Raw genomic sequence first — 22,885 nt, 5'->3', positions numbered from 1 at the left:
CAGCTCAGCAATAGCAAAAATATCCTTTAGCCTGAGCACAAACACTGGATTAAATTGCATGTCACCCTGTGTTTCTCCTCTCATTTTAAGTGATCGGAATATGCACTGTCACGAAACCTGGACTCTAAAGCTACTAAATGGTTTTAATTGAGATGTTTAAGACATTTTATTGTTTCTTTCAACCCTTTCCTCTCTGGTGGGGTGGGGGGTGGGGGGGGGGGGGGGGGGCTGTTCAGAAGAGATGTCAGTAGTTTTTTAAAAAGTTTATTTATTAGCATCACAAGTAGGCTTACATTAACACTGTTGGAAGTCTCACAATACCAGGTTAAAGTCCAACAGGTTTATTTGGAATCACGAGCTTTCGGAGCGCTGCTCCTTCATCAGGTGAGTCCACTTCTTACCTGATGAAAGAGCAGCGCTCCGAAAGCTTGTGATTCCAAATAAACCTGTTGGACTTGAACCTGATGTTGTGACGCTACTTACTGTGCCCACCCTAGTCCAACGCCGGCATCTCCACCTCATGGCTTACATTAATACTGCAGTGAAGTTACTGTGAAAATCCCCTAGTTGCCACACTCTGGCGCCTATTCAGGTACGCTGAGGGAGAATCTAGTATGGCTAATGCACCTAACCAACACGTCTTTCAGGCTGTGGGATGAAACTGAAGCGCCCGGAGGAAACCCATGCAGACATGGGGAGAAGGTGCTGACTCTGCACAGTGACCGAATTGATCCCAGGTCCCTGGCGCTATGAGGCAGCAGTGCTAACCACTGTGCCGTCCAACTGTGCCACCATGCAACTGAGCCGTGACGGTCAGCTGACTTGTTAGACAATGTAACCAATGGTAAAATGCTGTGGTCAGCTGGCCTAGTATAATTAGAAAAATGGAGATTGTGGGGAGTATTTGTGACCCAAGTGGGTGGTGTAGTGAAGTTTCTTTATTAAACATTTACTTTGTGAAGTTAGCTCTTTTATTTCTTGCTACTGGAATATCCTTTCTGCTGAATGAACAAACACCAATGCTTGCGCAGACTTCATAGCTCTGTAAGTAACAGCGCAGTTAACAAAACTACTCCAAACCATAACACTCATCCATATGTTTTAAGATTGCATGGACTTGAGATGAAACCAAGCATTAGATCAAGCTAGTCTACATCAGTCTCAAGGCTCTCCATGAGTCTCCTCCCACATTGCTTGATCCAACCTGCTCAACTGTAGATATCCATACATTTCTACCCCTGCGTTTACTAGTTTCCTCTTGAATACTATTTGACTCACGTACTCCAATTGGTCCCAAGTTTCATTTTCTCACCACTCTCTGGGCGAAGAGGTTTTTTCTGATTTGACACAGTTTCATGATGACTTACAACATTGTTCAGCTACGATTGTGTGTGCGCTCGTGTATGTCTCTATCCCTTTGTTTTTTCAGCCCATAAAAACCATGGAATTACTTCACTGAAAATTGGAGAGGGATAGAATTAAAAAGCACAAAAGTTTTCTAAGCATTGCATAGAACCTTGGTCCATCTTATATCCAGAATCCCTACAGTGCGGAAGGACGCCACTCGACCCATTGAGTCTGCACCGACAACAATCCCACCCAGGCCCAGGCCCTAACCCCGTAACCCCCACATATTTACCCTGCTGGTCCCCCTGACATTAAGGGGCAATTTTAGCATGGCCAATCAACCCAACCCACACACCTTTGGACTGTGGGACGAAACCGGAGCACCCGGAGGAGACACGGGGAGAACGTGCATACTCCACACAGACAGTGGCCCGAGGCCGGAATTGAACCCGGGTTCCTCTCGCTGTGAGGCAGCAGTGCTAACCACTGTGCTGCCCTTTATCCATGGCCCATTATTTCTAGATTCCCTCATGGCTGATAAGATCTTTTCTATGTCTGCGTAACTTTAAAGACCCTCTGAAATCATCTCTCAACCCGTTGGGTTTTTTTTCCTGATTTTCTCATTTTCCTGATGATCTCATTTTCGGTATCACCCTGTGCAAGTCTTTGTCCGTTGTGCGTCTATATCCATTTTTGTAGCGTGGTAACTAGAACTGTGCACGGTAAGGGTTGTTTCACCAAGGTTCTATGCAATGTTTAGAAAACTTTCCTGCTTTTTAATTCTAACCCTCTGCAATTTTCGATGCAATAATTCCATGATTTTAGTGGACAGAAAAACAAAGGGATAGGGACGTATGCGCGCGCGCACAATCGCAGCTGAACAATGTTGTGAATTGTCATGAAACTGTGTCAATTGGTAGGGACCTTTTAGGTAATTACTGTAATTTCAAAGTATAGAGCGATTAGTAACCAAAATGGAAGCTGAATCAAGGCTAGACAGTTACTAATTAGTTTGTGTGGGAGTGTGGACTACTGTGCAAAGCAATATGTTGCCATGGTGACTTTTTTAAAAACAACATTTTCTTCCACTACTGTGGTCTCCTCTGAGCAATTCCTACTGAGGAAAAAAACCCACAAATTAACTGTTCTCAAGTTGCTGCAGAGGATTTTTTGTATTTCTGTTACACTCGCATGTTGATTGATTGGTTTGATCATTCCTGCCAGCGCGCCATTTTAATGTCTTCTAACCACCATCCACTCCTCCTCCCCCTCCCATGGTGTCAGCGGTTGCTCAGTGGGGAGCTCTGGGACCCACAAACCTCTCACTCAGAGGAAAGTCCCATTCCTGAGGTTGCAACACCAAAGAGTGCTAAGGGAAATGACAGAATTGTTACGGCATGTAACGAGACCATTTGGCCCATTTGCGTCTGCACCAGCTCTCCAAAACGCGCAACGTTTTTATGTCATTCCCCTACCTTTTTCCCCCGTACCCTTGCACATTGTTTCTATTCATGTAATCATCTGATGCCCTCTTGAATGCCTCGATTGTACCTGCCTCCACCACACTTCCAGGCAGTGCATTCCAGACATCAAGTACTCAGAATCACAGAATACTACAGTGCAGAAGAGGCCATTCAGCCCATCAAGTCTGCCCTGACGCATTAAAAGCCCTGACCTGCCCACCTAATCCCACTTGCCAGCACTTGGCCCATAGCCTTGAATGTTATGGCGTGCCAAGTACTCATCCAGGTACTTGTTAAAGGGTGTGAGGCGTCCCGCCTCCAACACCCTCCCAGGCAGTGCATTCCAGACCATCACCACCCTCTGGGTAAAAAATAGTTTTTCCTCAAATCCCCCTAAACCTCCCACCCCTCACTTTTAACTTGTGACCCCTCGTAACTGACCCTTCAACTAAGGGGAACAGCTGCTCCCTCTCCACTCTGTCCATGCCCCTCATAATCTTGAACACTTCAATCAGGTCGCCCCTCAGTCTTCAGAGAAAACAACCCAAGCCTATCCCACCTCTCCTTATAACTTAAATGTTCCATCCCAGGCAGCGTCCTGGTGAATCTCCTCTACACCCCTTCCAGTGCATTCACGTCCTTCCTATAACTGGCTGTGTGAAAAAGTTTTTCTCAAAGCACACTTGCTTCCTTTGCAAATCACCTGAAATCTATGCCGCTTTCTTCTTGATCCTTTTATGAGGGGGTGGGGGAACAGTTTCTGGATGAACAGAGTAGATAGGAGAAAATGTCCTCCCCCACCCCCCCCCAATCTACTCTATCCAGCCTCCTCATGATTAAGAGCATCTCTGTCAAATCTGAGCTGCTCTGTTGGAGGTTTTTCCATTGAGACTTTTAACCAACACCCAGTTTGTCCTCTTGGGTACAAAGGAAAAATTCCATTGCACTATTTCCTATATTACAACGGTGATTACGTTACTCCCCAACAGCAGATATCTTTGTAGCCCTTTCCCCAGTGATGTGTTAATGTGTCGCGGTGGGAGTTCATCACTTTTACCAATCCCGCGCTTGGCAGCATAATAATAAAAGCAACTTGCATTTCTATGTTGCCCTTTGACATTGTGAAAATACCCAAAGAAATTCGCAGGAGTGATAAATGTACTTCCCGGAAATGTGGTGGAGGCAGATTCAAGTGAGGCATTAAAGAGGGCATTGGATGATTACTTGAATAGAAACAATTATTTTTTTTTATTCATTCGTGGGACATATGCTGTCGCTGGCTGGGCCAGCATATATTGCCCATCCCTAGTTGCCCTTGAACTGAATGGCTAGCTAGGCCATTTCAGAGGGCAGTTGAGAATCAACCACGTTGCTGTGGCTCTGGAGTCACATGTAGTCCTGACCAGGTAAGAACAGCAGATTTCCTTCCCTAAAGGACATTAGGGGTCGGGATACGGGGAAAAGGCAGGGGGAAGGGCAGTAAGTCGTGACACTTGTTTGAAGAGCCAGTGCAGACAGGACGGGCCAAATGGCTTCCTTTTGCGCCGTGACAATTCTGTCATCCCCTCGGTGCTCTCTAATATTGGAGACTCTGGAATGGGACTTTGCTTTGAGTGAGAAGTTTGTGGGTTCGAGAGCACTCACAATTGCTGATACCATGGTTGTGTGGGGGGTGGTGGTGGGGGCGGGGGGGGGAGGGGGGGGGGCGGATGCAGAGATGGTGGTTAGAAAACATGACATTGTATGCTGGCAGGAATCAATTAATCAATATGTGAGCTTAATAGAAATACAAACACTCCTCTGATCATCTCGAGAACAGTCAATCTGTGCTTCCTTCCTCTGACAAAATATGACATCGGACTATATAGGCTTTATCATTCTCCGCAAAGTGTAACTGCCGAGGTCAGGTTAGAAGCAAGTTGATCTTTAGAAGATTTAAGATGATTAAAAATCAGTGATTTATTTTCCTTTCTTCTCAGTATGAGTCTTGAAGTCAATCAGATGGTGTTTCCTGCTGCAGGGTAGATTATCTCGACGTTGAAAATAACTGGTTTCCCTGCGTCGTTTTTTTTTTCCCACACATATGACACAGAGTCGCTTGTGTGACAGCTAAAATGTGATCGCTAAAGTCTTACCACACACATACACATCGATCTTCAATTGTAGTAATGATTTTAGTTTTCTCGTCGAGGAGTCAGCCATAAAAATTCATTGCAATACGGACTGGCGCAACGAAAGCTCCTTGCATTTCATCATTTTCCACAAAGCAAAGTGGAATCAATTATGCTTTGTAATTGCAAGACAGGAAGGTTTATGCAAACTGCTCCTGCTTCTGGGGAAAATGTGTTGATAGCCTGTCCAGTGTGAATTTATACACAGAAGTTGTCAAATGCCCGATAGTACTGTCACCTAACTGGCAAAATAAATCCTCAATTTTATTTTCTTTTTAGTTCATTCTTTGATTTGATTGATTATTGTCACAGATATTGGCACACAGTGAAAATATTGTTTCTTGCACGCTATGCAGACAAAGCATACTGTTCAAAGAGAAGGAAATGAGTGCAGAATGTAGTGTTACAGTCATAGCTAAGATGTAGAAAAAGATCAACTTCGTGCAAGGTAGGTCCATTCAAAAGTCTGATTGCAGCAGGGGAGAAGCTGTTCTTGACCTCAGACTTTTGTATCTATTTCCTGACGGAAGAAGGTGGAAGAGGGTATGTCCGGGGTGCGTGGCGTCCTTAATTATGCTGCCTGCTTTGCCGCGGTAGCGGAAAGTGTAGACGGAGTCAATGGATGGGAGGCTGGTTTGCTTGACGGACTGGGCTACGTTCACAACCCTTTGTAGTTTCTTGCGGTCTTGGGCAGAGCCGGAGCCATAACAAGCTGTGATACAACCAAAAAGAATGCTTTCTATGGTGCATCTGTAAAGGTTGGTGAGGGTTGTAACTGACATGGGTGTCATTCGCAAGGCCAGCTTTTATTGCCAATCCTTAGATATCTTTCAGAAGTTTGTACATTGAGCCAAAAACAAACAATGCTGGAAAATCTCAGCAGGCCTGATGGCATCTGTGGAGAGAGAACAGAGTTAACGACCAGAATGTTACCGTCTTGCCCGCTATGGGAATCGGAGCGGGTGAGGGGAAGAGCACAGAAAGGTCCGTTGACCTCAGATGGAATTTTATGGTTTCGGGACAGCGAGGCCATAAATCCTGCCCAAAGTTTCAAGTCTGAATGCTTCCCTTAGTTTATTTATTAATGTCACAAGTAGGCTTACACTAACACTGCAATGAAGTTACTGTGAAAATCCCCTTGTTGCCACACTCCGGCGACTGTTCGGGTACACTGAGGGAAAATTTAGCATGGTCAATGCACCGAACAAGCATGTCTTTCAGACTGTGGGAGGAAAGATGTGCGGGTTAGGTTGATTGGCCATGCTAAATTGACCCTAGTGTCAGGGGGATTAGCGGGGTAAATATGTGGTGTTACAGGAATAGGGCTTGGGTCGGATTTTGGTCGGTGCAGACTCGATGGGCCAAATGGCCTCCTCCTGCACTGCAGGGATTCTATGCAACCGGAGCACCTGGAAGAAACCCACACAGACACGGGGGTAACGTTCAGACTCTGCACAGGGCAGTGACCCAAGTCAGGAATCGAATCCGGGTCTCTGGAGCTGTGAGGCAGCAGTGTTAACCATTGTGCCACCGTGCCCCTTTTGAACTGCTGCAGTCCCCGTGTTAAATGTGTCCCCCCTCGCAGTGGTGTTGGGTAGAAAATTCCAGTATTTTGACATTGCAACAATGAAGTAACAGTGATTCATGTCCGATTGGCATTGTGCATTTTGCAATTTTGACGGTTACAATCAAAATATACTTTTCTTTCCCCTGCTGCTGTACAGGATGCTGGATATTCAATTAAGATTCACCATTTGGAATATATGGATGGAGGAATATTGGATCCCGATGATATATTGATTGATGTCGTGGAAGACAAAGATAAGGTAGAGGCTTTTTTTTTGTTGCCTTGCTTCTGTTTTTGCAATTTTTTTATTCTGATGTTCTAAACCCACGTTGCAAGTAATTTTAGCCTTTTGCTGACTCCCAGGCTAAATGTGTTGAATTTGAACTCCATACTCCTGAGCTAGTGTAGAGGAACAATGTCAGCTGAGAGTACTATCCCTTTTTGATGTTCCAGGATTATCTGGGAATTGAAGATGTATTTTCTGGGCACCAATCATAGAAACCCTACGGTGTAGAAAGAGGCCATTCGGCCCATCGAGTCTACACCGACCACAATCCCACCCAGGCCCTACCCCCATATCCCTACATATTTACCCACTAATCCCTCTAACCTACCCATCTCAAGACACTAAGGGGCAATTTTAGCACAGCCAATCAACCTAACCCGCACATCTTTGGACTGTGGGAGGAAACCGGAGCACCCGGAGGAAACCCACGCAGACACGAGGAGAATGTGCAAACTCCATACAGACAGTGACCCAAGCTGGGAATCGAAGCCAGATCCCTGGAGCTGTGAAGCAGCAGTGCTAACCACTGTGCTACCACTGTATACAATATGGGTGGCATGGTGGCACAGCGGTTCACACTGCTGCCTCTCAGCACCAGGGACCCGGGTTCGATTCCTGGCTTGGGTCACTGCCTGTGCAGGGTCTGAACATTATCCCCGTGTCAGTGTGGGTTTCCTCCAGGTGCTCCGGTTTCCTTCCACAATCCGAAAAATGTGTGGGTGGGTGGATTGGCCGTGCTAAATTCTCCCTCACTGTACCTGAACAGGCACCAGAGTGTGGCGACTAGAGGATTTTCACAGTAATTTCATTGTATTGTTAATGTAAGCCTACTTGAGACTAATAAATAAACTTTATTTTTACTTTTAGATGGATTGGCCAAGCTAAATTGCCCCTTAGTGTCAGGAGGTCTAGCTAGAGTCAATGCATGGGGTTATGGGGATAGGGCCTGGGTGGGATTGTGGTCGGTGCAGACGCAATGGCCCAAATGGCCTCCTTCTGCACAGTAGGATTCTATGAATATCTATGAATGAATTGAGTGATTTGGTTTATTAGTTGTAAAAATATTGGGCAGATTGAAAAGGCATGACATGATAAAACTTTTCAGGAATACATCCATCCAGAATTGGCAACCCTACTGCAGCGACCTTCTCACTGAGATGGGTGCTTGAGATGGGTGAGGAAGCATCAGGTTTAACTGTGGCGCACTCTGTACTTCTCTAATGAAGAACGGGCACTTGTCTGAGCTGCTTAAACGTTTGGCCTCATTGATGCGCTGTGTCTACTTTGGCAAGGATAGCGGAGACTGAAGGTGAGAGAAAACCTTTTAGAATTCATTGATCGGGAATATTGCTACTTAGAGGCCTTTGTTTCAAAAAGATGTTAATGTGATGGAGGCAGTTCAGAGAAAATGGATGGAGGTGATTCTCGGACTTGAGTGGTAGGCTATATTGATAGGCTAATGGGATATTGCGAACACTCACAGGAGGCAAGAAAGAACGCACAATGAGCCGCGAGACTGGAATGGTGTAGGCATAAAGTGGTTATTAAACTTTAAACTGTGAACACATCATCATCATCAGACACGGGCGCAAAATTGTCAAGTGAAACTAGAGTTTAAAGCTTCGAAAAAAGTAGTCTCCCTTGGAGGGAAAACCCGTAACAAAAGTACTTCCCGCTTTGTGGGCTAGCTGCTTTAACATAATGATAGACGGACAAATGTTTATAACTGGGAGTGAAGATTGAATGAATAAGTGTAGGCGGAGATGCCTCTGTTGTCATTAAGCTTATTTAAGTAGGTGGATGTCCATAAGCGGTGTAAAAGTGCGACTAAAGCCAAATATACGTTTAATCTATGCAATGCACTCAATTCATCACCTCAAATTGCTTTTGGGGCAGCCATTTGTACTTAACCAGTCATGCAGGTTAGTTAGCTGCAAATGCTGCCTTCAGACAATGACTTGAAGCAGCTTTTCACACTGGCTTTCCACCCTTCCCTTTGTGACAGCTGTATGCAACTCAGCTATTTCACTTTGGGGGCGGGGGGGAGGTGGGGGGGGGGGGAGGCTTTCTGCAACCTGCATGAGACCCAGTAACCTTGGGACCTTTTACTGCAATACAGGTGCTACATAAATGCTGTAGATGGCAGAACCCAACGCCACTAATCCCAGTGTCAGAAATTGCCTCCAAGTTGTTGTTCTGCCGTATATGGGGCAAATGTATGAAAATTTAACAAGCCCACCATTACTCTGGACTGAAATCGGTTATAACAGTGGGCGATCGAGTAAGATGGGAGCACTGCGGTTTTCATTTTGATGAGTATCAAATGATGGAGAATGCAACTGATGAGCAAACAGTATGCAACAAAAAAACTAGCAGTGAACAATCAGTAAATAATCTGACCCCAACCAGTCAAACTATTCAAATCAGACTCGGTGGCCGTGATGGTTTTTCCAATGCTCTTGGTGTATTTTGCAAATGTAATTTATATCACAATGATCTGCGGGTTAATTCTAACAATGCTGAATCAATAAAAAAAAACAGAAATGTATAGCTTCAGGTTCTGTAATCAAATTTGCCAACAGGTAGATAGATACACAACCATACCCGTGGATTCACCTTAAACACAATCTTTAAGTTTATTTATTAGTCAAAAGTAAGGCTTACATTCACAAAGCAATGAAGTTACTGTGAAAATCGCCTCATCGCCACACTCCGACGCCTGTTCGGGTACACTGAGGGAGAATTTAGCATGGCCAATCCATCTAACCTGCACAACTTTGGACTGTGGGAGGAAACCGGAGCACCCGGAGGAAACCCACGCAGACATGGAGAGAACGTGCAGACTCCATACAGGCAATGACCCACGCCGGGAATTGAACCCAGGTCCTTGGCGCTGTGAGGCAGCAGCGCTAACCACTGTACCACCGTGCAGTGGGGATTCAGCAGATGACATCCAAAGTGCAAACACCGTCCTTGGGTTTCTGAGGAGGAGTCATTGGCATTGCAGCAAAAAGTATCGTAGTCATGACTTACCAAATATTTGTCAGTCCAATGCTGGGGCTTGCAAGTTGTGCGTGGGATCTCCCTTTGAGAAAGCTATGTCAGTAAGGTTGGAGCAATCCCAAGGTGATTCAGTCTGGGGAATACACCATGTCACGGCCTTCATCAAAGATTCGGAAAGGGAATTGCTCGAGTGTAGAAGGGAGGAAAATAGACGGACCACATTTTATAAAATTTCACACTTCCCCCACCAATGGGTTTTTAGGCAGTGGGTGGGGTGGTGTTAAATTGAAGGGAAGTAATTTCCTTTAGGTTTCCCACTGCTCAAACCGTGGCGTTTTACACTGAGGTGGGCACGGCTTTCGACAGGAAACCCACCCTTGCCCTAATTCCAAGGAAGTTGCAAGCCAATTGTTTATTTCCCAACCAACATGACTGGCCACGTATCTCATTATTATGTGAGATTTTTGCCACACACAAATTGGCTGTCACGTTTTTCGTTCATTGCAACGACAGTGACACTTCAAAAAGCACTTCACGGGCTTAAACAGTTGGGATGTCTTAAGGCTACGAAAGGCACTATGTAAATGCAAATCCTTCCTTCCTTTCAATGCTTTGTGTTTCAAGTGTTGGTGATTGACAATGATCCCCCAGTTCATTGCCATGAACTTGCATGAATAAAAGACGGAATCTGCTGGGATTAATAACGTCTTATGTCTGAATACATTAAACAGATTTTATTACATTTCCACAAACTATCGCCAAATAAGATTGCTGATCAATTGTTGTGTCCTTCTTTGCGGGTAGAAGAGCAATACCTCTGCATGGTTTCACAAAAGTTGGGAATGATGCTAAGGCACATTCTCCTTCCTGAGGCTCAGCTCCATCTGCCCAATTACTTAGGCCATCTTCACTTCCATTTCCCCACGCAAAGAATCCCTACAGCGCAGAAGGGGGCCATTTGGCCCATCGAGTCTGCACTGACAACAATCCCACCCAGGTCCTATCCCCGTAACTCCATGCATTTACCCCAGCTAGTCTTCCCTGACACTAAGGGGCAATTTAGCTTGGCCAAATCAACCCAACCTGCACATCTTTGGACTGTGGGAGGAAACCAGAGCACCCGGAGGAAACCCACGCAGACACGGGGAGAATGTGCAGAGTCCGTACAGACAGTGCCCCAAGCTGGGAATCGAACCTGGGTCCTTGGTGCTGTGAGGCAGCAGTGCTAACCACTGTGCCACCATGACGCCCCAAGTTGATTTCTCTCTCCCCTCCATATTTCGCCACCACTGCCCTCCTTCGCCATTGTGATACAGCATGACAATTATTTTTTTAAAAAAGGTTTTGCGGGAGTGTGGGATGACATGAAATGGAAATATAAATTTATGGCAAAGTTATCTGTGGAACCCAAATCTGAACTGTAATTAGAATCAGAACAGACTTCAAATAAAAAAGCAGCTGAGAGTATTGGAAATTGTTGCAAAGCAATAATATCATTAATTGGTTCGGAGGTTACAAGATTGCAGAAACTGAAGTCAGTCGAGTAGAGCAGTGAAAAAACTGTGTTGCATAATCAGAATACTAAATAATACAGAAGAACAGGTTTAATGAAAGGGAATTTGGAAATTTAGCAATATATTATGAGGCAGGTGTGATAACGTGACTGGGATCATACGACTGAATGTTAACAAGGAAATGGGATCTCAGTTGGAGCAGTGGAGCATTTACTGTTCGAATTGTTCTCGAGTATCTCATTCCTGCCCCACCTCCCTGATCTGAAACGAACCAAATGCCCAAGTGCAAATGTTGGGTGAAAGCAAGGCGCACCTTGACCGTATCGCTTCCCTGTGACTTGATATTCTCCCAAATCCCTCACCCACACAAAGTTGCAGAGTCCAAAAATGTGCGGGTTAGGTGGATTGGCCATGCTAAATTGCTCCTTAGTATCAGGGGGGTTAGTAGGGTAAATATGCGGGGTTACAGTGATAGGGCCTGGGTGGGATTGTAGTCGGTGCAGACTCGATGGGCTGAAGGGCCTCCTTCTGCACTGAAGGTATTCTTATCCCCGCAGCTACTTCAGTGGAGTAGCCAGAGCTGGTGACCAGTCGTGACTTTTGCCCCAGAGTAAATCATTCCCTTTGAACAAGGAGGGGGGAATCTGGTGAGCTCAAAGTTCCGAAAACACATTCCCATCAAACAGAATCCGTGTAGTGCCTAAGGAAGGAGTTTTGCCCATTGAGTCTGCACTGACTCTCCGAAAGAGCATCATAACCAGAATTACCCTCGCCCTATCCCTGTAATCCTGCGCATTTATCATGGCCAGTGCACCTACACATCTTTGGACACTAAGGGCAATTTAGCATCCCAATCCACCAGAACATAGGGCGGAATTATCCTGCCCTGCCCGCCACAGGAATCCTAGCGGGCGGGACAGGACCATGTTGACCTTGGGCGGGATTTGCCGGCTGCACTCATCGTAAAACCTGAAAATCATTGGTCAAAACATTGTATGTTTTCAAGAAGCAGATTGATATAGCACTGGAGACGAAGGGGATCAAAGGATATGGGGGGAAGGGGGGATCAGGCTATTGAGTTGGATGATCAGTCACGATCATAATGAGTGGTGAGGTAGGCTCATGGGCCAAATGTGTTCTTACTGTGGAATTACTCCATTTGCAAGTGGCCAACAAAGCTAAAATACCTCACAATTTACAGATGTGGGGTATTTACAGATGCATTTTCCAGACAGTGGGGAGCAAGATAGAGTCCCTGAGTATCATGAAATTGTTTGATACCATAGGTGCGGAAAGATGTTTTCACTTGTGGAGAATCCCAAACCATTGGACATAAGTATAAGATGGTCGCTAATAATCCCAATAAGGAATGCAGGAGAAGCCCCTTTACTCAAGAGTGGTTCAAATGTGGAACTCATGGAGCAGTTGAATTAAATGGTCTAGGCGTATTTAAGGGGGAGCTCAGTAAGTACATGAGGAGTGGAAGGATATATTGATGGAATGAGATGAAGTAAGGTGAGATGAAGCTCATGCACAGTATAATTTTTTAAATTCATTCATGGGACATGGGCGTCACTGGCTGGCCAGCATTTATTGTCCATCCCTAGTTGTCCTTGAACTGAGTGGCTTACTAGGCCATTTCAGAGGACAGTTGACAGTCAACCACATTGCCTTGGCTCTGGAGTCACATGTAAGCCAGACCAGGTAAAGATGGCAGATTTCTTTCTCTAAAGAACATTAGTGAACCAGATGGGTTCTTCCAACAATCGTCAATGATTTCATGGTCATCAGTAGATTCTTAATTCCAGATATTTTCATTCTATTGAATTCAAATTCCACCATCTACTTCGGCGGGTTCGGAATCCGGGTCCCCAGAACATTAGCTGTGAGTTTCTGGATTAATAGTCTAGCAATAATACCACTAGGCATTGCCTCCCCCATAATCATGGGCACAGACCGCTTGGACAGAGGAACCTGTTTCCAAGCTGCAAATTCCATGTTAGATTAGTTTACAAAACCACAAGATGAAGGAATTTCTGGAAAGTTTAAGTTTATTTATTAGTGTCACAAGTAGGCTTACATTAACACTGCAATGAAGTTACTGTGAAAATCCCCTAGTTGCCACACTCCGGCACCTGTTCGGGTACATTGAGGGAGAACTTAGCATGGCCAATGCACCTAACCAGAACGTCTTTTGATCTGTGGGAGGAAACCCACACAGACACTGGGAGAACGTGTAGACTCTGCAAAGTGACCCAAGCCGGGAATCGAACCCGGATCCCTGGCATTGTGAGGCAACAGTGCCAACTGCTGTGCCACCGTGTCGCTACAGTGCCACGGTGCCGCCCCATTCAAGATTTTCCCATCCCCCTTGCAGCGAACGGAGATTTGGCTGGCCACCAAATTCTCCGACCTCGCTGCGGCGGGAGTGTGGTGCAAATAGCAGGTAAAATCACGCCCCAAGTCTCCAAGTTGTGTTTCGTGGAATTAATCTACCTCTCACAAAGGTGGGGACGTGCCCATTATGAACCATCACCTTTTAGGTTGATCGTCAAGTTTGAAATGTTCGCTGAATTTTTTTTTTGCCTCAGCAGCCAACCGCAGTTAATTATCATTGTGGTTCCGATTAATTTGCTGTACCTCAGATGCCATTATCTTTTGTATGATAATATGAATTGTGTAACAATAAATCGCATGTGCCAGGACTGCTTGATGAGTTCTCCACCACGTGCCAACTTCTGGTTTGATGGCAAAAGAAAATTCAAATTGGAAGCTGTATTCTCAGGGATGAGTTGGAAGCGATTTCTTTTTTTTCCCGTTGTGTTGACGATGACTACAGCAACAACTTGTATTTATGTGACACCTATAACATGTTAAAAGGCCTCATAGCATGATCGGCCAAGGTTTGACATGGAGCAGTATGAGATACTAAGCTGGGTGACCAAACGGTTGGTCAAATAATTGAGTTTTTATGATTATCTTGAAGGGGAAAAAAAAGGGAGGTGGAGAAATGAGGTGGGGGGGGGGGCGGGGGGGGGGGGGGGGGGGAGGAAACCAGAACACCTGGAGGAAACTCACGCAGACATGGGGAGAACGTGCAAACTCCACACAGACAGTGACCCTAACCGGGAATTCAATTCATGGTCGCCATCTGAGGAACAAACAAGACCCGCGCTGACAGGATGAGGCATTGCACCCATCCCGGGCTTGATCTAACGCTCCATCTTAACCAAAAGGCCGAGATGGCTTTGAAATATTGCATCAGGTAAAGCCTTGGTTTAAACTTAAAGTTTTATTTATTAGTGTCACAAGTAAGGCTAACCTTAACACTGCAATGAAGTTACTGTGAAAATCCCCCAGTTGCCACTCTCCAGCGCCTGTTCGGGTACACTGAGGGAGAATGCAGCACGGCCAAAGCACCTAACCAGCACGTCTTTCCGACTGTGGGAGGAAACTGGAACACCCGGAGGAAACCCACGCAGACACTGGGAGAACATGCAGATTCTGCACAGTCAGTGACCCAAACCAGGAATCACTGGCAGTGTGAGGCAGCAGCGCTAACCACATACCTCATTAGCTACCCTGATCATTTACTCTACCCTAGTCTGGGCAAACCACCATTGCAGGCATCTGCACACCCCAAGTGCAATGAGCTTGCCTCGTCACCTGCCTGATCATGGTTTCACCCAATTCTGGAATTTGGGACCTCGATACATGAAGGAATGGCTTTCAAATCGTGGAATGGAGGGGTTTGGGGGTTGGGAGGGGGCGGGGAGGTGTGGGTACACAAGACTAAGGATATCTGGGTGTAGGTGCGTGTGAGCTAGTTGTGTGCAAGTCATCACTCCCACCAGAAGGAATGAATAACGGTAGGAGCACAATTATTGAATTGAGCCATTTGTTTGTTTTAAAATGTATTTGTGATCAGCATGATGAAGGATTGTTGGGTGTGGTAAGAGTCCCCCTCATTCATCTTCACCTGCACCCCTTAATGTGAATTTCAAGCGAGCATCCCTGACTGCATCAGTGCGATATTCTCATCTCTCTCACCATCTGTCCTTGCTGCCTTTCTAACCGCTTCTGCCTATTGATGCTGAATTATGAGCAGTTTTTTGCGCTGTGGACTCCTGCCCACTAGCAATTAAGCAATTAAGTGTTAACACTGACTAGATTCATTTACTGCAGGGTTCTCCCAGCTGCTGGGAGCGATTGGATGAAAATTTCACATAATCAGTTTGCACTGTGTTCGGATCACTGCGCTGCTATCCACTGCAATGTTCTTTTTTAAAAAAAAAGAACCAAGGGGAAGCTCATGGTGCATTGTGTTTGGGCATTGACCTCTTTGGAGTCACATTGTGGGTCAAGAGAAAAGGAGTCAGCAATGAAAGGTCATGATAATGGGAAATGGTGGGAGCAGAGCATTTGAATTGCAAAGAAGAAAGAGCAAAGGAAATCAATTGTACGATGCATGTTCTGTTATTGATGCACCAGATAAAATGATAGGGACGGCAATAGTAAGAAAGACAATAGCAGGAACCCTTGGGCAACATTAAAGCAGGGGAATGGGCAACCTTACCATTTAATTTTTTTTAAAGTGAATCTTATCTTCGGAAAAATTGACAAAAGGTGAAGGTCAGATTTAAGTTTTGGGTGTAATTGTTACTGAATTTCACTTTGTGAAGTTTCTCTGTATGTTTTTTGTGACCAATGATCGAATGACGAATTAGCTAAATTGCTTGGATTCGTGTCTTGTCATGTTCCGAGGACACCATGGAATCAAAGGTATGCACAGCACAGAAAGAGGCCATTAGACCCATCGTGCCTATTCTGGTTCTTTGGGAATGCTATCCTGTTAGTCCTTTTCCCCTGCTCTTTCCCTGTCGCCCTGCATTTTTCTTCCTTTTAAGTGCATAGAAACATAGAAAATAGAAACTAGAAGCAGGAGTAGGCCATTCAGCCCTTCGAGCCTGCTCTGCCATTCGTCTTGATCATGGCTGATCATCAAATTCAATATCTTGATATCATCCACCACCACCTCCCCTCGCTTTAGCTCCAAGAGATATATCTAATTTCTTCTTGAAATCGCACAACATTTTGGCCTCAACTACATTCTGTGCTGATGAATTCCACAGGTTCACCACTGTCTGGGTGAAGAAATTTCTCCTCACCTCAGTCCTAAAAGATTTACCCCTTATCCTCAAACTTTGACCCCTAGCTCTGGACTCCCTCCACCATCAGGAACATTCTTTCTGATTCTACCCTGTAACCCTGTTAGAATTTTATACGTTTCTGTGAGATCCCCTCTTACTCTTCTAAACTCCAATGAATATAATCCTAACCGACTTAGTCTCTCCTCATATGACAAACCTGTCGTCCCAGTAATCAGCCTGGTAAACCTTCACTGCACTTCCTCTATAACAAGGACATCCTTCCTTGGATAAGCACACCAAAACTGCACACGTATCCTCTTCGTTTTTGGTAGATGTTATTGAATTTGCTTTTACCACTCTTTCAGGCAATGCGATCCAAGTCACAAGAAAACTTGCTTCATAAAAATTAAATTCCTCCTCTTCTTTTCTCTTTTGGCCAGTTGTCTTGAATTTGGTTACTTTCTCCTGCTCGTGGAAAGAGTTTCTCCCTATCTTCTCCATCAAAGACCCTCATACTTTAGAATACCTCTGTTAAATCTTCCCATTAATGGGGATCCTGGCTGTCTTCTGCAGACTTCGAAGATGGAAGGAGGCAAACGCAAGATAAGAAGTTAGAAATTGGGTAAGATGGAGGAGGAAAAGAAATCTAACACCAATTGTTTCCAAATATGACAGCTTATATTTGCATAGAGTCTTTAATGTAGCAACACGATCCAGGGCTCTTCGCTAAGGCCAAGCGGAAGTTCGGATAAGTGTCAGGAACTGTGGTTGACAAGAGTAACTTTTGAATAGATGACAAAGTGTGAGACAAGTAGCTAGGAAGAAAGTCATCAGATGGTAACTCCAAAGAGGTAAGGTGGGACAGCTGACTCCCAAACTTATGAAAGAAGGTTGGAGTGCCGAGAGGACTGGAATTGTGAGAATCTAGAAGGTCATGTGTATGGATAGCCCGGAGGAGATTCCAGAAATAAAAAGGGAAGAGAATGAACTTCTATTTACACAGTAGCTTTTATGCCTAGCAACTTCCCAAATGCTTTAGAGGCAATCAAGTATTTTGAGGCAAGGTGAGAAAATGCTGGGACTACCGCACAGGCTGGGCAGCATCAGTGGAATTTCAAGAACTAGGCGCAAGAGTAGCCCCTTGAGCCTGTTCCGCAATTCGCTAAGGGCATGGCTTCCTGTTGTGAGGGGGATATTGTGGGAGATATTGTGGAATTCACGTCTTGCAGTGGGGATGGGGCAGGCAGGACTATAGATGGAGGTGCAACCAGAGCCTGGGAAACAATCTTTATGGTAAAACCCGCCCCCCCCCCCCCTCTCATCACTATAGTAAACCCTATCAGATTGGATGGTGGAGTTCACAGCTGTTTTGAGAACCCAATTAAATCTTTTCCAGGATGGCAGGCTGATAAAATAGAAACAGAGCCAACAGGCAGGGTTTTACGGACTCGCTCGCTCTGAAACCAGAAAATCCCACCCGAGGTCTATGGACCTTTCCATGATCTGTCCCTCGCCCGCTCCGATTCGCATGGTGGGCGAGACGGTAAAATTTGCCCCAACGTTTGAAGTCAGAGACCTTTCACCAAGTTTTAGCAAGTATGAAGTTTTATTTACTGTTGCAAGATAGGAAATGCATCAACAAATTTGTGCAACAAATTTGTGCCCCATAAAAAGCAACTTGGAAATGACATGTTTCAAAGATGTTGCTCGAGGGATAAATATTGGCACTGTTGCCCTTTGAAATGCAGTGGGATCTCTTGCATCCATTTGAGAGGGTGGCTTGGGTCTCAGTTTAACATCTCATCTGTGAATTGGGTGCTTCTGATGTTATTACTCACCCTCGGTTCTGCAATTAAGTATCAGCCCAGATGGTGAACTCCAAGTATTCGGAATGGTTCTTGAACCCATATCATTTTGACAGGTTTGTCAGGAACGTAGGCGGCGCGGTGGCACAGTGGTTAGCACTGCTGCCTTACAGCACCAGGGACCCAGGTTCAATTCCAGCCTCAGGTGACTGTCTGCGGAGTCTGCACGTTCTCCCCGTGTCTGCGTGGGTTTCCACCGGGTGCTCCAGTTTCCTCCCACAATCCAAAGATGTGCGGGTTAGGTTGTTTGGCCATGCTAAACTGGCCCTAGTGTCAGGGGTGCTGGCAGGGTAAATTGATGGGTTTACGGGGTTAGGGTCTGGGTGGGATTGTTGTCAGTGCAGGCTCGATGATCTCCACCATAGGGATTCTATGATTAAGAATAGGCTGTTTAGCCCCTCTAGGCTGTTCTGTCATTCAGTGAGATCATGGTTGATTTGCAACCTAACTCCACATACTGCCTTTTCCCCATGCTCCTTCGTATCTTTGGTTATCCAAAATCTATCAAGCATAGATATAAAATTAACAATTGATCCAAAATTGAATACTGTTTGCGGAGGAGAGTTCCAAATCATGTTTTGTCCGTAAAAATGTTATTGAATTTAATTTCTGAAAGACCCAGCTCTGATTTTCTGGGCTATCATAGAATCCCTACAGTGCAGAAAGAGGCCATTCGGACCATCGGGCCTTCACTGTCTCTCTGATAGAGTATCCTCCCCAGATTTTCTCCTCACCTTATCTCCGCACATTTACCATAGCTAATCCATTTAACCTAGACACCTTTGGATAGTAGGGAAAATTTAGCATGGCCAATCCACCTAACCTGCACATCTTTGGACTGGGGAAGAAAACCGGAGGAATCCCATGCAGACATGGGGAGAATGTGCAGACTCCGCAGCACAGACGGTCACCCAAGGCTGGAATTGAACCTGGATCCCTGGCGCTGGGAAGCAGCAATGCTAACCATTGTGCCACCGTCTATGTCTTGGACACCCCAACGAATTGGAGTAGTTTCTCTCTATCTACCTTATAAGTTCCCCCTAATATCTTCTAAAATCCAAGAAACATAAACATAGTTTGGGCAACCTCTCTCGTGAATTAACCCGAGGAATCCAAGTATCAGAGATGGTTCACAGTAATGATCCTGGGAATGAAAATCTTGACATATGAGAAGCGTTTGAGCCTTCTGGGTCTGTGCTCGATGGAGTTTCGAAGGATGACGGGGGGGGGGGAGGGATCTCATTGAAACTTACAGAACACTGAAAGGCCTGGATAGAGTGGGCGTGGAGAAGATGTTTCTATTAGCAGGAGAGACGAGAATCTCAGGTTGCAGCCCTCGAAAGGGATGACCCTTTAGAAACAAGATGAGGAGGAATCTCTTCAGCCAGAGGGTGGCGAATCTATGGAATCCATTGCCGCAGAAGGCTGTGGAGGCCAGGTCATTGAGTGTATTTAAGACAGAGATAGATAGATTCTTGATTGGTAAGGGGATCCAAGGTTACAGGAAAAAGGTGGGAGAATGGGGTTGAAAAACTTATCAGTCATGATCGAATGGTAGAGATGGGCCAAATGGTCTAATTCTGTTTCAATACGTTATGGTCTATTATGGTGAATCTATACTGCATTCCATATAGGGCCATTATATCCTTCCTAAGGTGTGCTGTCTAGTCCTGCTCATTGTACTCTGGGTGTGGTCCAACCAATGCTTTGGGAATGCTGCAGCACTCTATCTACCCTCTTGTATTCTGATCCTCGAGATACAAAGACAGCATTCCATTTGTCCTTTTGATTATTGTTATTTGATTTGATTTATTATTGTCACCTGTATTAGTATACAGTGAAAAGTATTGTTTCTTGCGCGCTAAACAGACAAAGTGTACTGTTCATAGAGAAGGAAAGGAAAGAGTGCAGAATGTCGTATTACAGTCATAGCTAGGGTGTAGAGAGAGATCAACTTAATGCAAGGTAGGTCCATTCAAAGGTCTGACAGCAGCAGGGAAGAAGCTGTTCTTGAGTCGGTCGGTACGTGACCTCAGACTTTTGTATCTTTTTCCCGACAGAAGAAGGGGGAAGAGAGAATGTCCGGGGTGCGTGGGGTCCTTCATTATGCTGGCTGCTTTTCCGAGGCAAACAGAGTCAATGAGTGGGAGGCTGGTTTGCGTGATGGATTGGGCGACATTCATGACCTTTTGTAGTTTCTTGCGGTCTTGGGCAGAGCAGGAGCCATACCAATCTGTGATACATCCAGAAAGAATGCTTTCTATGGAACTCCTATAGAAGTTGTAACTGCTCGTAACATTTTAACAACCCACACGCCCATTGTCCAAGTCTCTTTGGACCTCCATTGATTCTCACTTTTTGCCTTTCAGAAAGTACTATGTTTGTTTTTTTCATCAGGCCTGAAGTGGATTATTTCACACTGACTTAAATTGAAATTCATGTGTTACTGATTTTCCATTCACTCAAGCAAAGTTGCTCATCAGTACAACAGTTGAGGCCCCACCAAAGATCCTTGCAGGACACCAGTAAGCCCATCCTGCCAATTAGAGTACCTTTCCGTTATCCCAACTCTCTGATTCCTCCCATTCAAACAATTTCCTAACCTGATCAATAATTTATCTTCAATTTCATGGACTTTAACTTTCGAGCTAGCACAGTCTCTTCTGACTGAGCAGGGTTTAGTTTTACTAAATGCATCAGGAGGGTCACCAAAGGAAAAATGAACTCCAAGTTCATTTGTAAAACAGAATGATAAAAGGGATGATAAAAGGGTGAATTTTTATCAGACATGGTTCTTCTTAAAAACAAAAGAGAGATAACTCATTTAGAGTCATAGAGGTTTACAGCATGGAAACAGGCCCTTCGGCCCAACTTGTCCATGCCGCCCTTTTTTTTTTAAAACCATGTCTCACAAATTTAATTGAGTTTTTTGAAGGGGTAACCAAGAAGGTAGATGAGGGCAGTGCAGTTGATGCTGTCTACATGGACTTTAGCAAGGCCTTTGACAAGGTACCGCTTGATAGATTGTTGCATAAAGTTAAATCTCACGGGATCCAGGGTGAGGTATCTAAATGGATACAAAATTGGCTTCTTGACAGAAGCCAGAGGGTGGTTGTAGAGGGTTGTTTTTCAAATTGGAGGCCTGTGACCAGCGGTGTGTCTGAGGATCAGTGCTGGGCCCACTGTTATTTGTCATTTATATTAATGATTTGGATGAGAATATAGGGGGCATGGTTAGTAAGTTTGCAGATAACACCAAGATTGATGGCATAGTGGACAGTGAAGAAAGTTATCTCCAATTGCAACGGGATCTTGATCAATTGGGCCAGTGGGCTGATGAATGGCAGATGGAGTTTAATTTAGACAAATGCGAGGTGATGCATTTTGGTAGATTGAACCAGGGCAGGACTTACTCAGTTAATGGTAGGGCGTTGGGGAGAGTTACAGAACAAAGAGATCTAGGGGTACATGTTCATAGCTCCTTGAAAGTGGAGTCACAGGTGGACAGAGTGGTGAAGAAGGCATTCGGCATGCTTGGTTTCATCGGTCAGAACATCGAATACAGGAGTTGGGACGTCTTGTTGAAGTTGTACAAGACATTGGTAAGGCCACACTTGGAATACTGTGTGCAATTCTGGTCACCCTATTATAGAAAGGATATTATTAAACTAGAAAGAGTACAGAAAAGATTTACTAGGATGCTACCGGGACTTGATGGATTGAGTTATACGGAGAGGCTGAATAGACTGGGACTTTTCTCTCTGGAGCATAGGAGACTGAGGGGTGACCTTATAGAGGTCAATAAAATAATGAGGGGCATAGACAAGGTAGATAGTCAATATCTTTTCCCAAAGATAGTGGAGTCTAAAACTAGAGGGCATAGCTTTAAGGTGAGAGGGGAGAGATACAAAAGTGTCCAGAGGGGCAATTTATTTGCACAGAGGGTGGTGAGTGTCTGGAACAAGCTGCCAGAGGTAGTAGTAGAGGCGGGTACAATTTTATCTTTTAAAAAGCATTTAGATAGTTACATGAGTACGATGGGTAGAGAGGGATGTGGGCCAAATGCGGGCATTTGGGATTAGCTTAGAGGTTTTAAAAAAAAAGGGCGGCATGGACAAGTTGAGCCGAAGGGCCTGTTTCCATGCTGTAAACCTCTATGACTCTAAGTGCGTTATCTCTCTTTTGTTTTTAAGAAGAAACATGTCTAATAAAAATTCACCCTTTTATCATCACTTTTATCATTCTGTTTTACATCTCAAAATTCGGAGTAGGGTTGCAATGTGATCACAGCACACTCTGCTGCCCTCCCCAGGCTTTTGTATGTCCTGCGATTGCACGTGACAAACACACACACAATTTCGACTGTGGTACCAAAGGTAATGTGGAAATTTGCTAGTGTGTATATTCACAGCCAGTTTACCATCCACTGCTAATCTAAAGGGCCAGGATGCCATATGGGAAAATCTCTTCAAGCATAGCTTTCTCTGCAACTCGCCTGTAATTAGAAGAAATTAGATAT

At 45.0% G+C, this 22,885-nt stretch overlaps 1 protein-coding gene across 4 annotated transcripts in view; it reads left to right on the top strand.

The window, feature by feature from the left end:
• The window catches only part of LOC144503886 (partitioning defective 3 homolog B-like), a 1,029,287-nt gene that overhangs the window by 101,046 nt on the left and 905,356 nt on the right, over positions 1–22,885 (top strand). For all 4 annotated transcript variants that reach the window (XM_078228918.1, XM_078228917.1, XM_078228919.1 and 1 more), the window contains exon 2: positions 6,706–6,807. In XM_078228918.1, coding sequence (XP_078085044.1) covers positions 6,706–6,807 — 102 coding nt within the window. The remainder of the gene's footprint in view (positions 1–6,705; positions 6,808–22,885) is intronic.

The sequence above is a fragment of the Mustelus asterias genome, chromosome 14 (assembly GCF_964213995.1).
Source record: "Mustelus asterias chromosome 14, sMusAst1.hap1.1, whole genome shotgun sequence".
NCBI lineage: Eukaryota > Metazoa > Chordata > Chondrichthyes > Carcharhiniformes > Triakidae > Mustelus > Mustelus asterias.
This window is presented reverse-complemented; position numbering and strand designations above follow the sequence as displayed.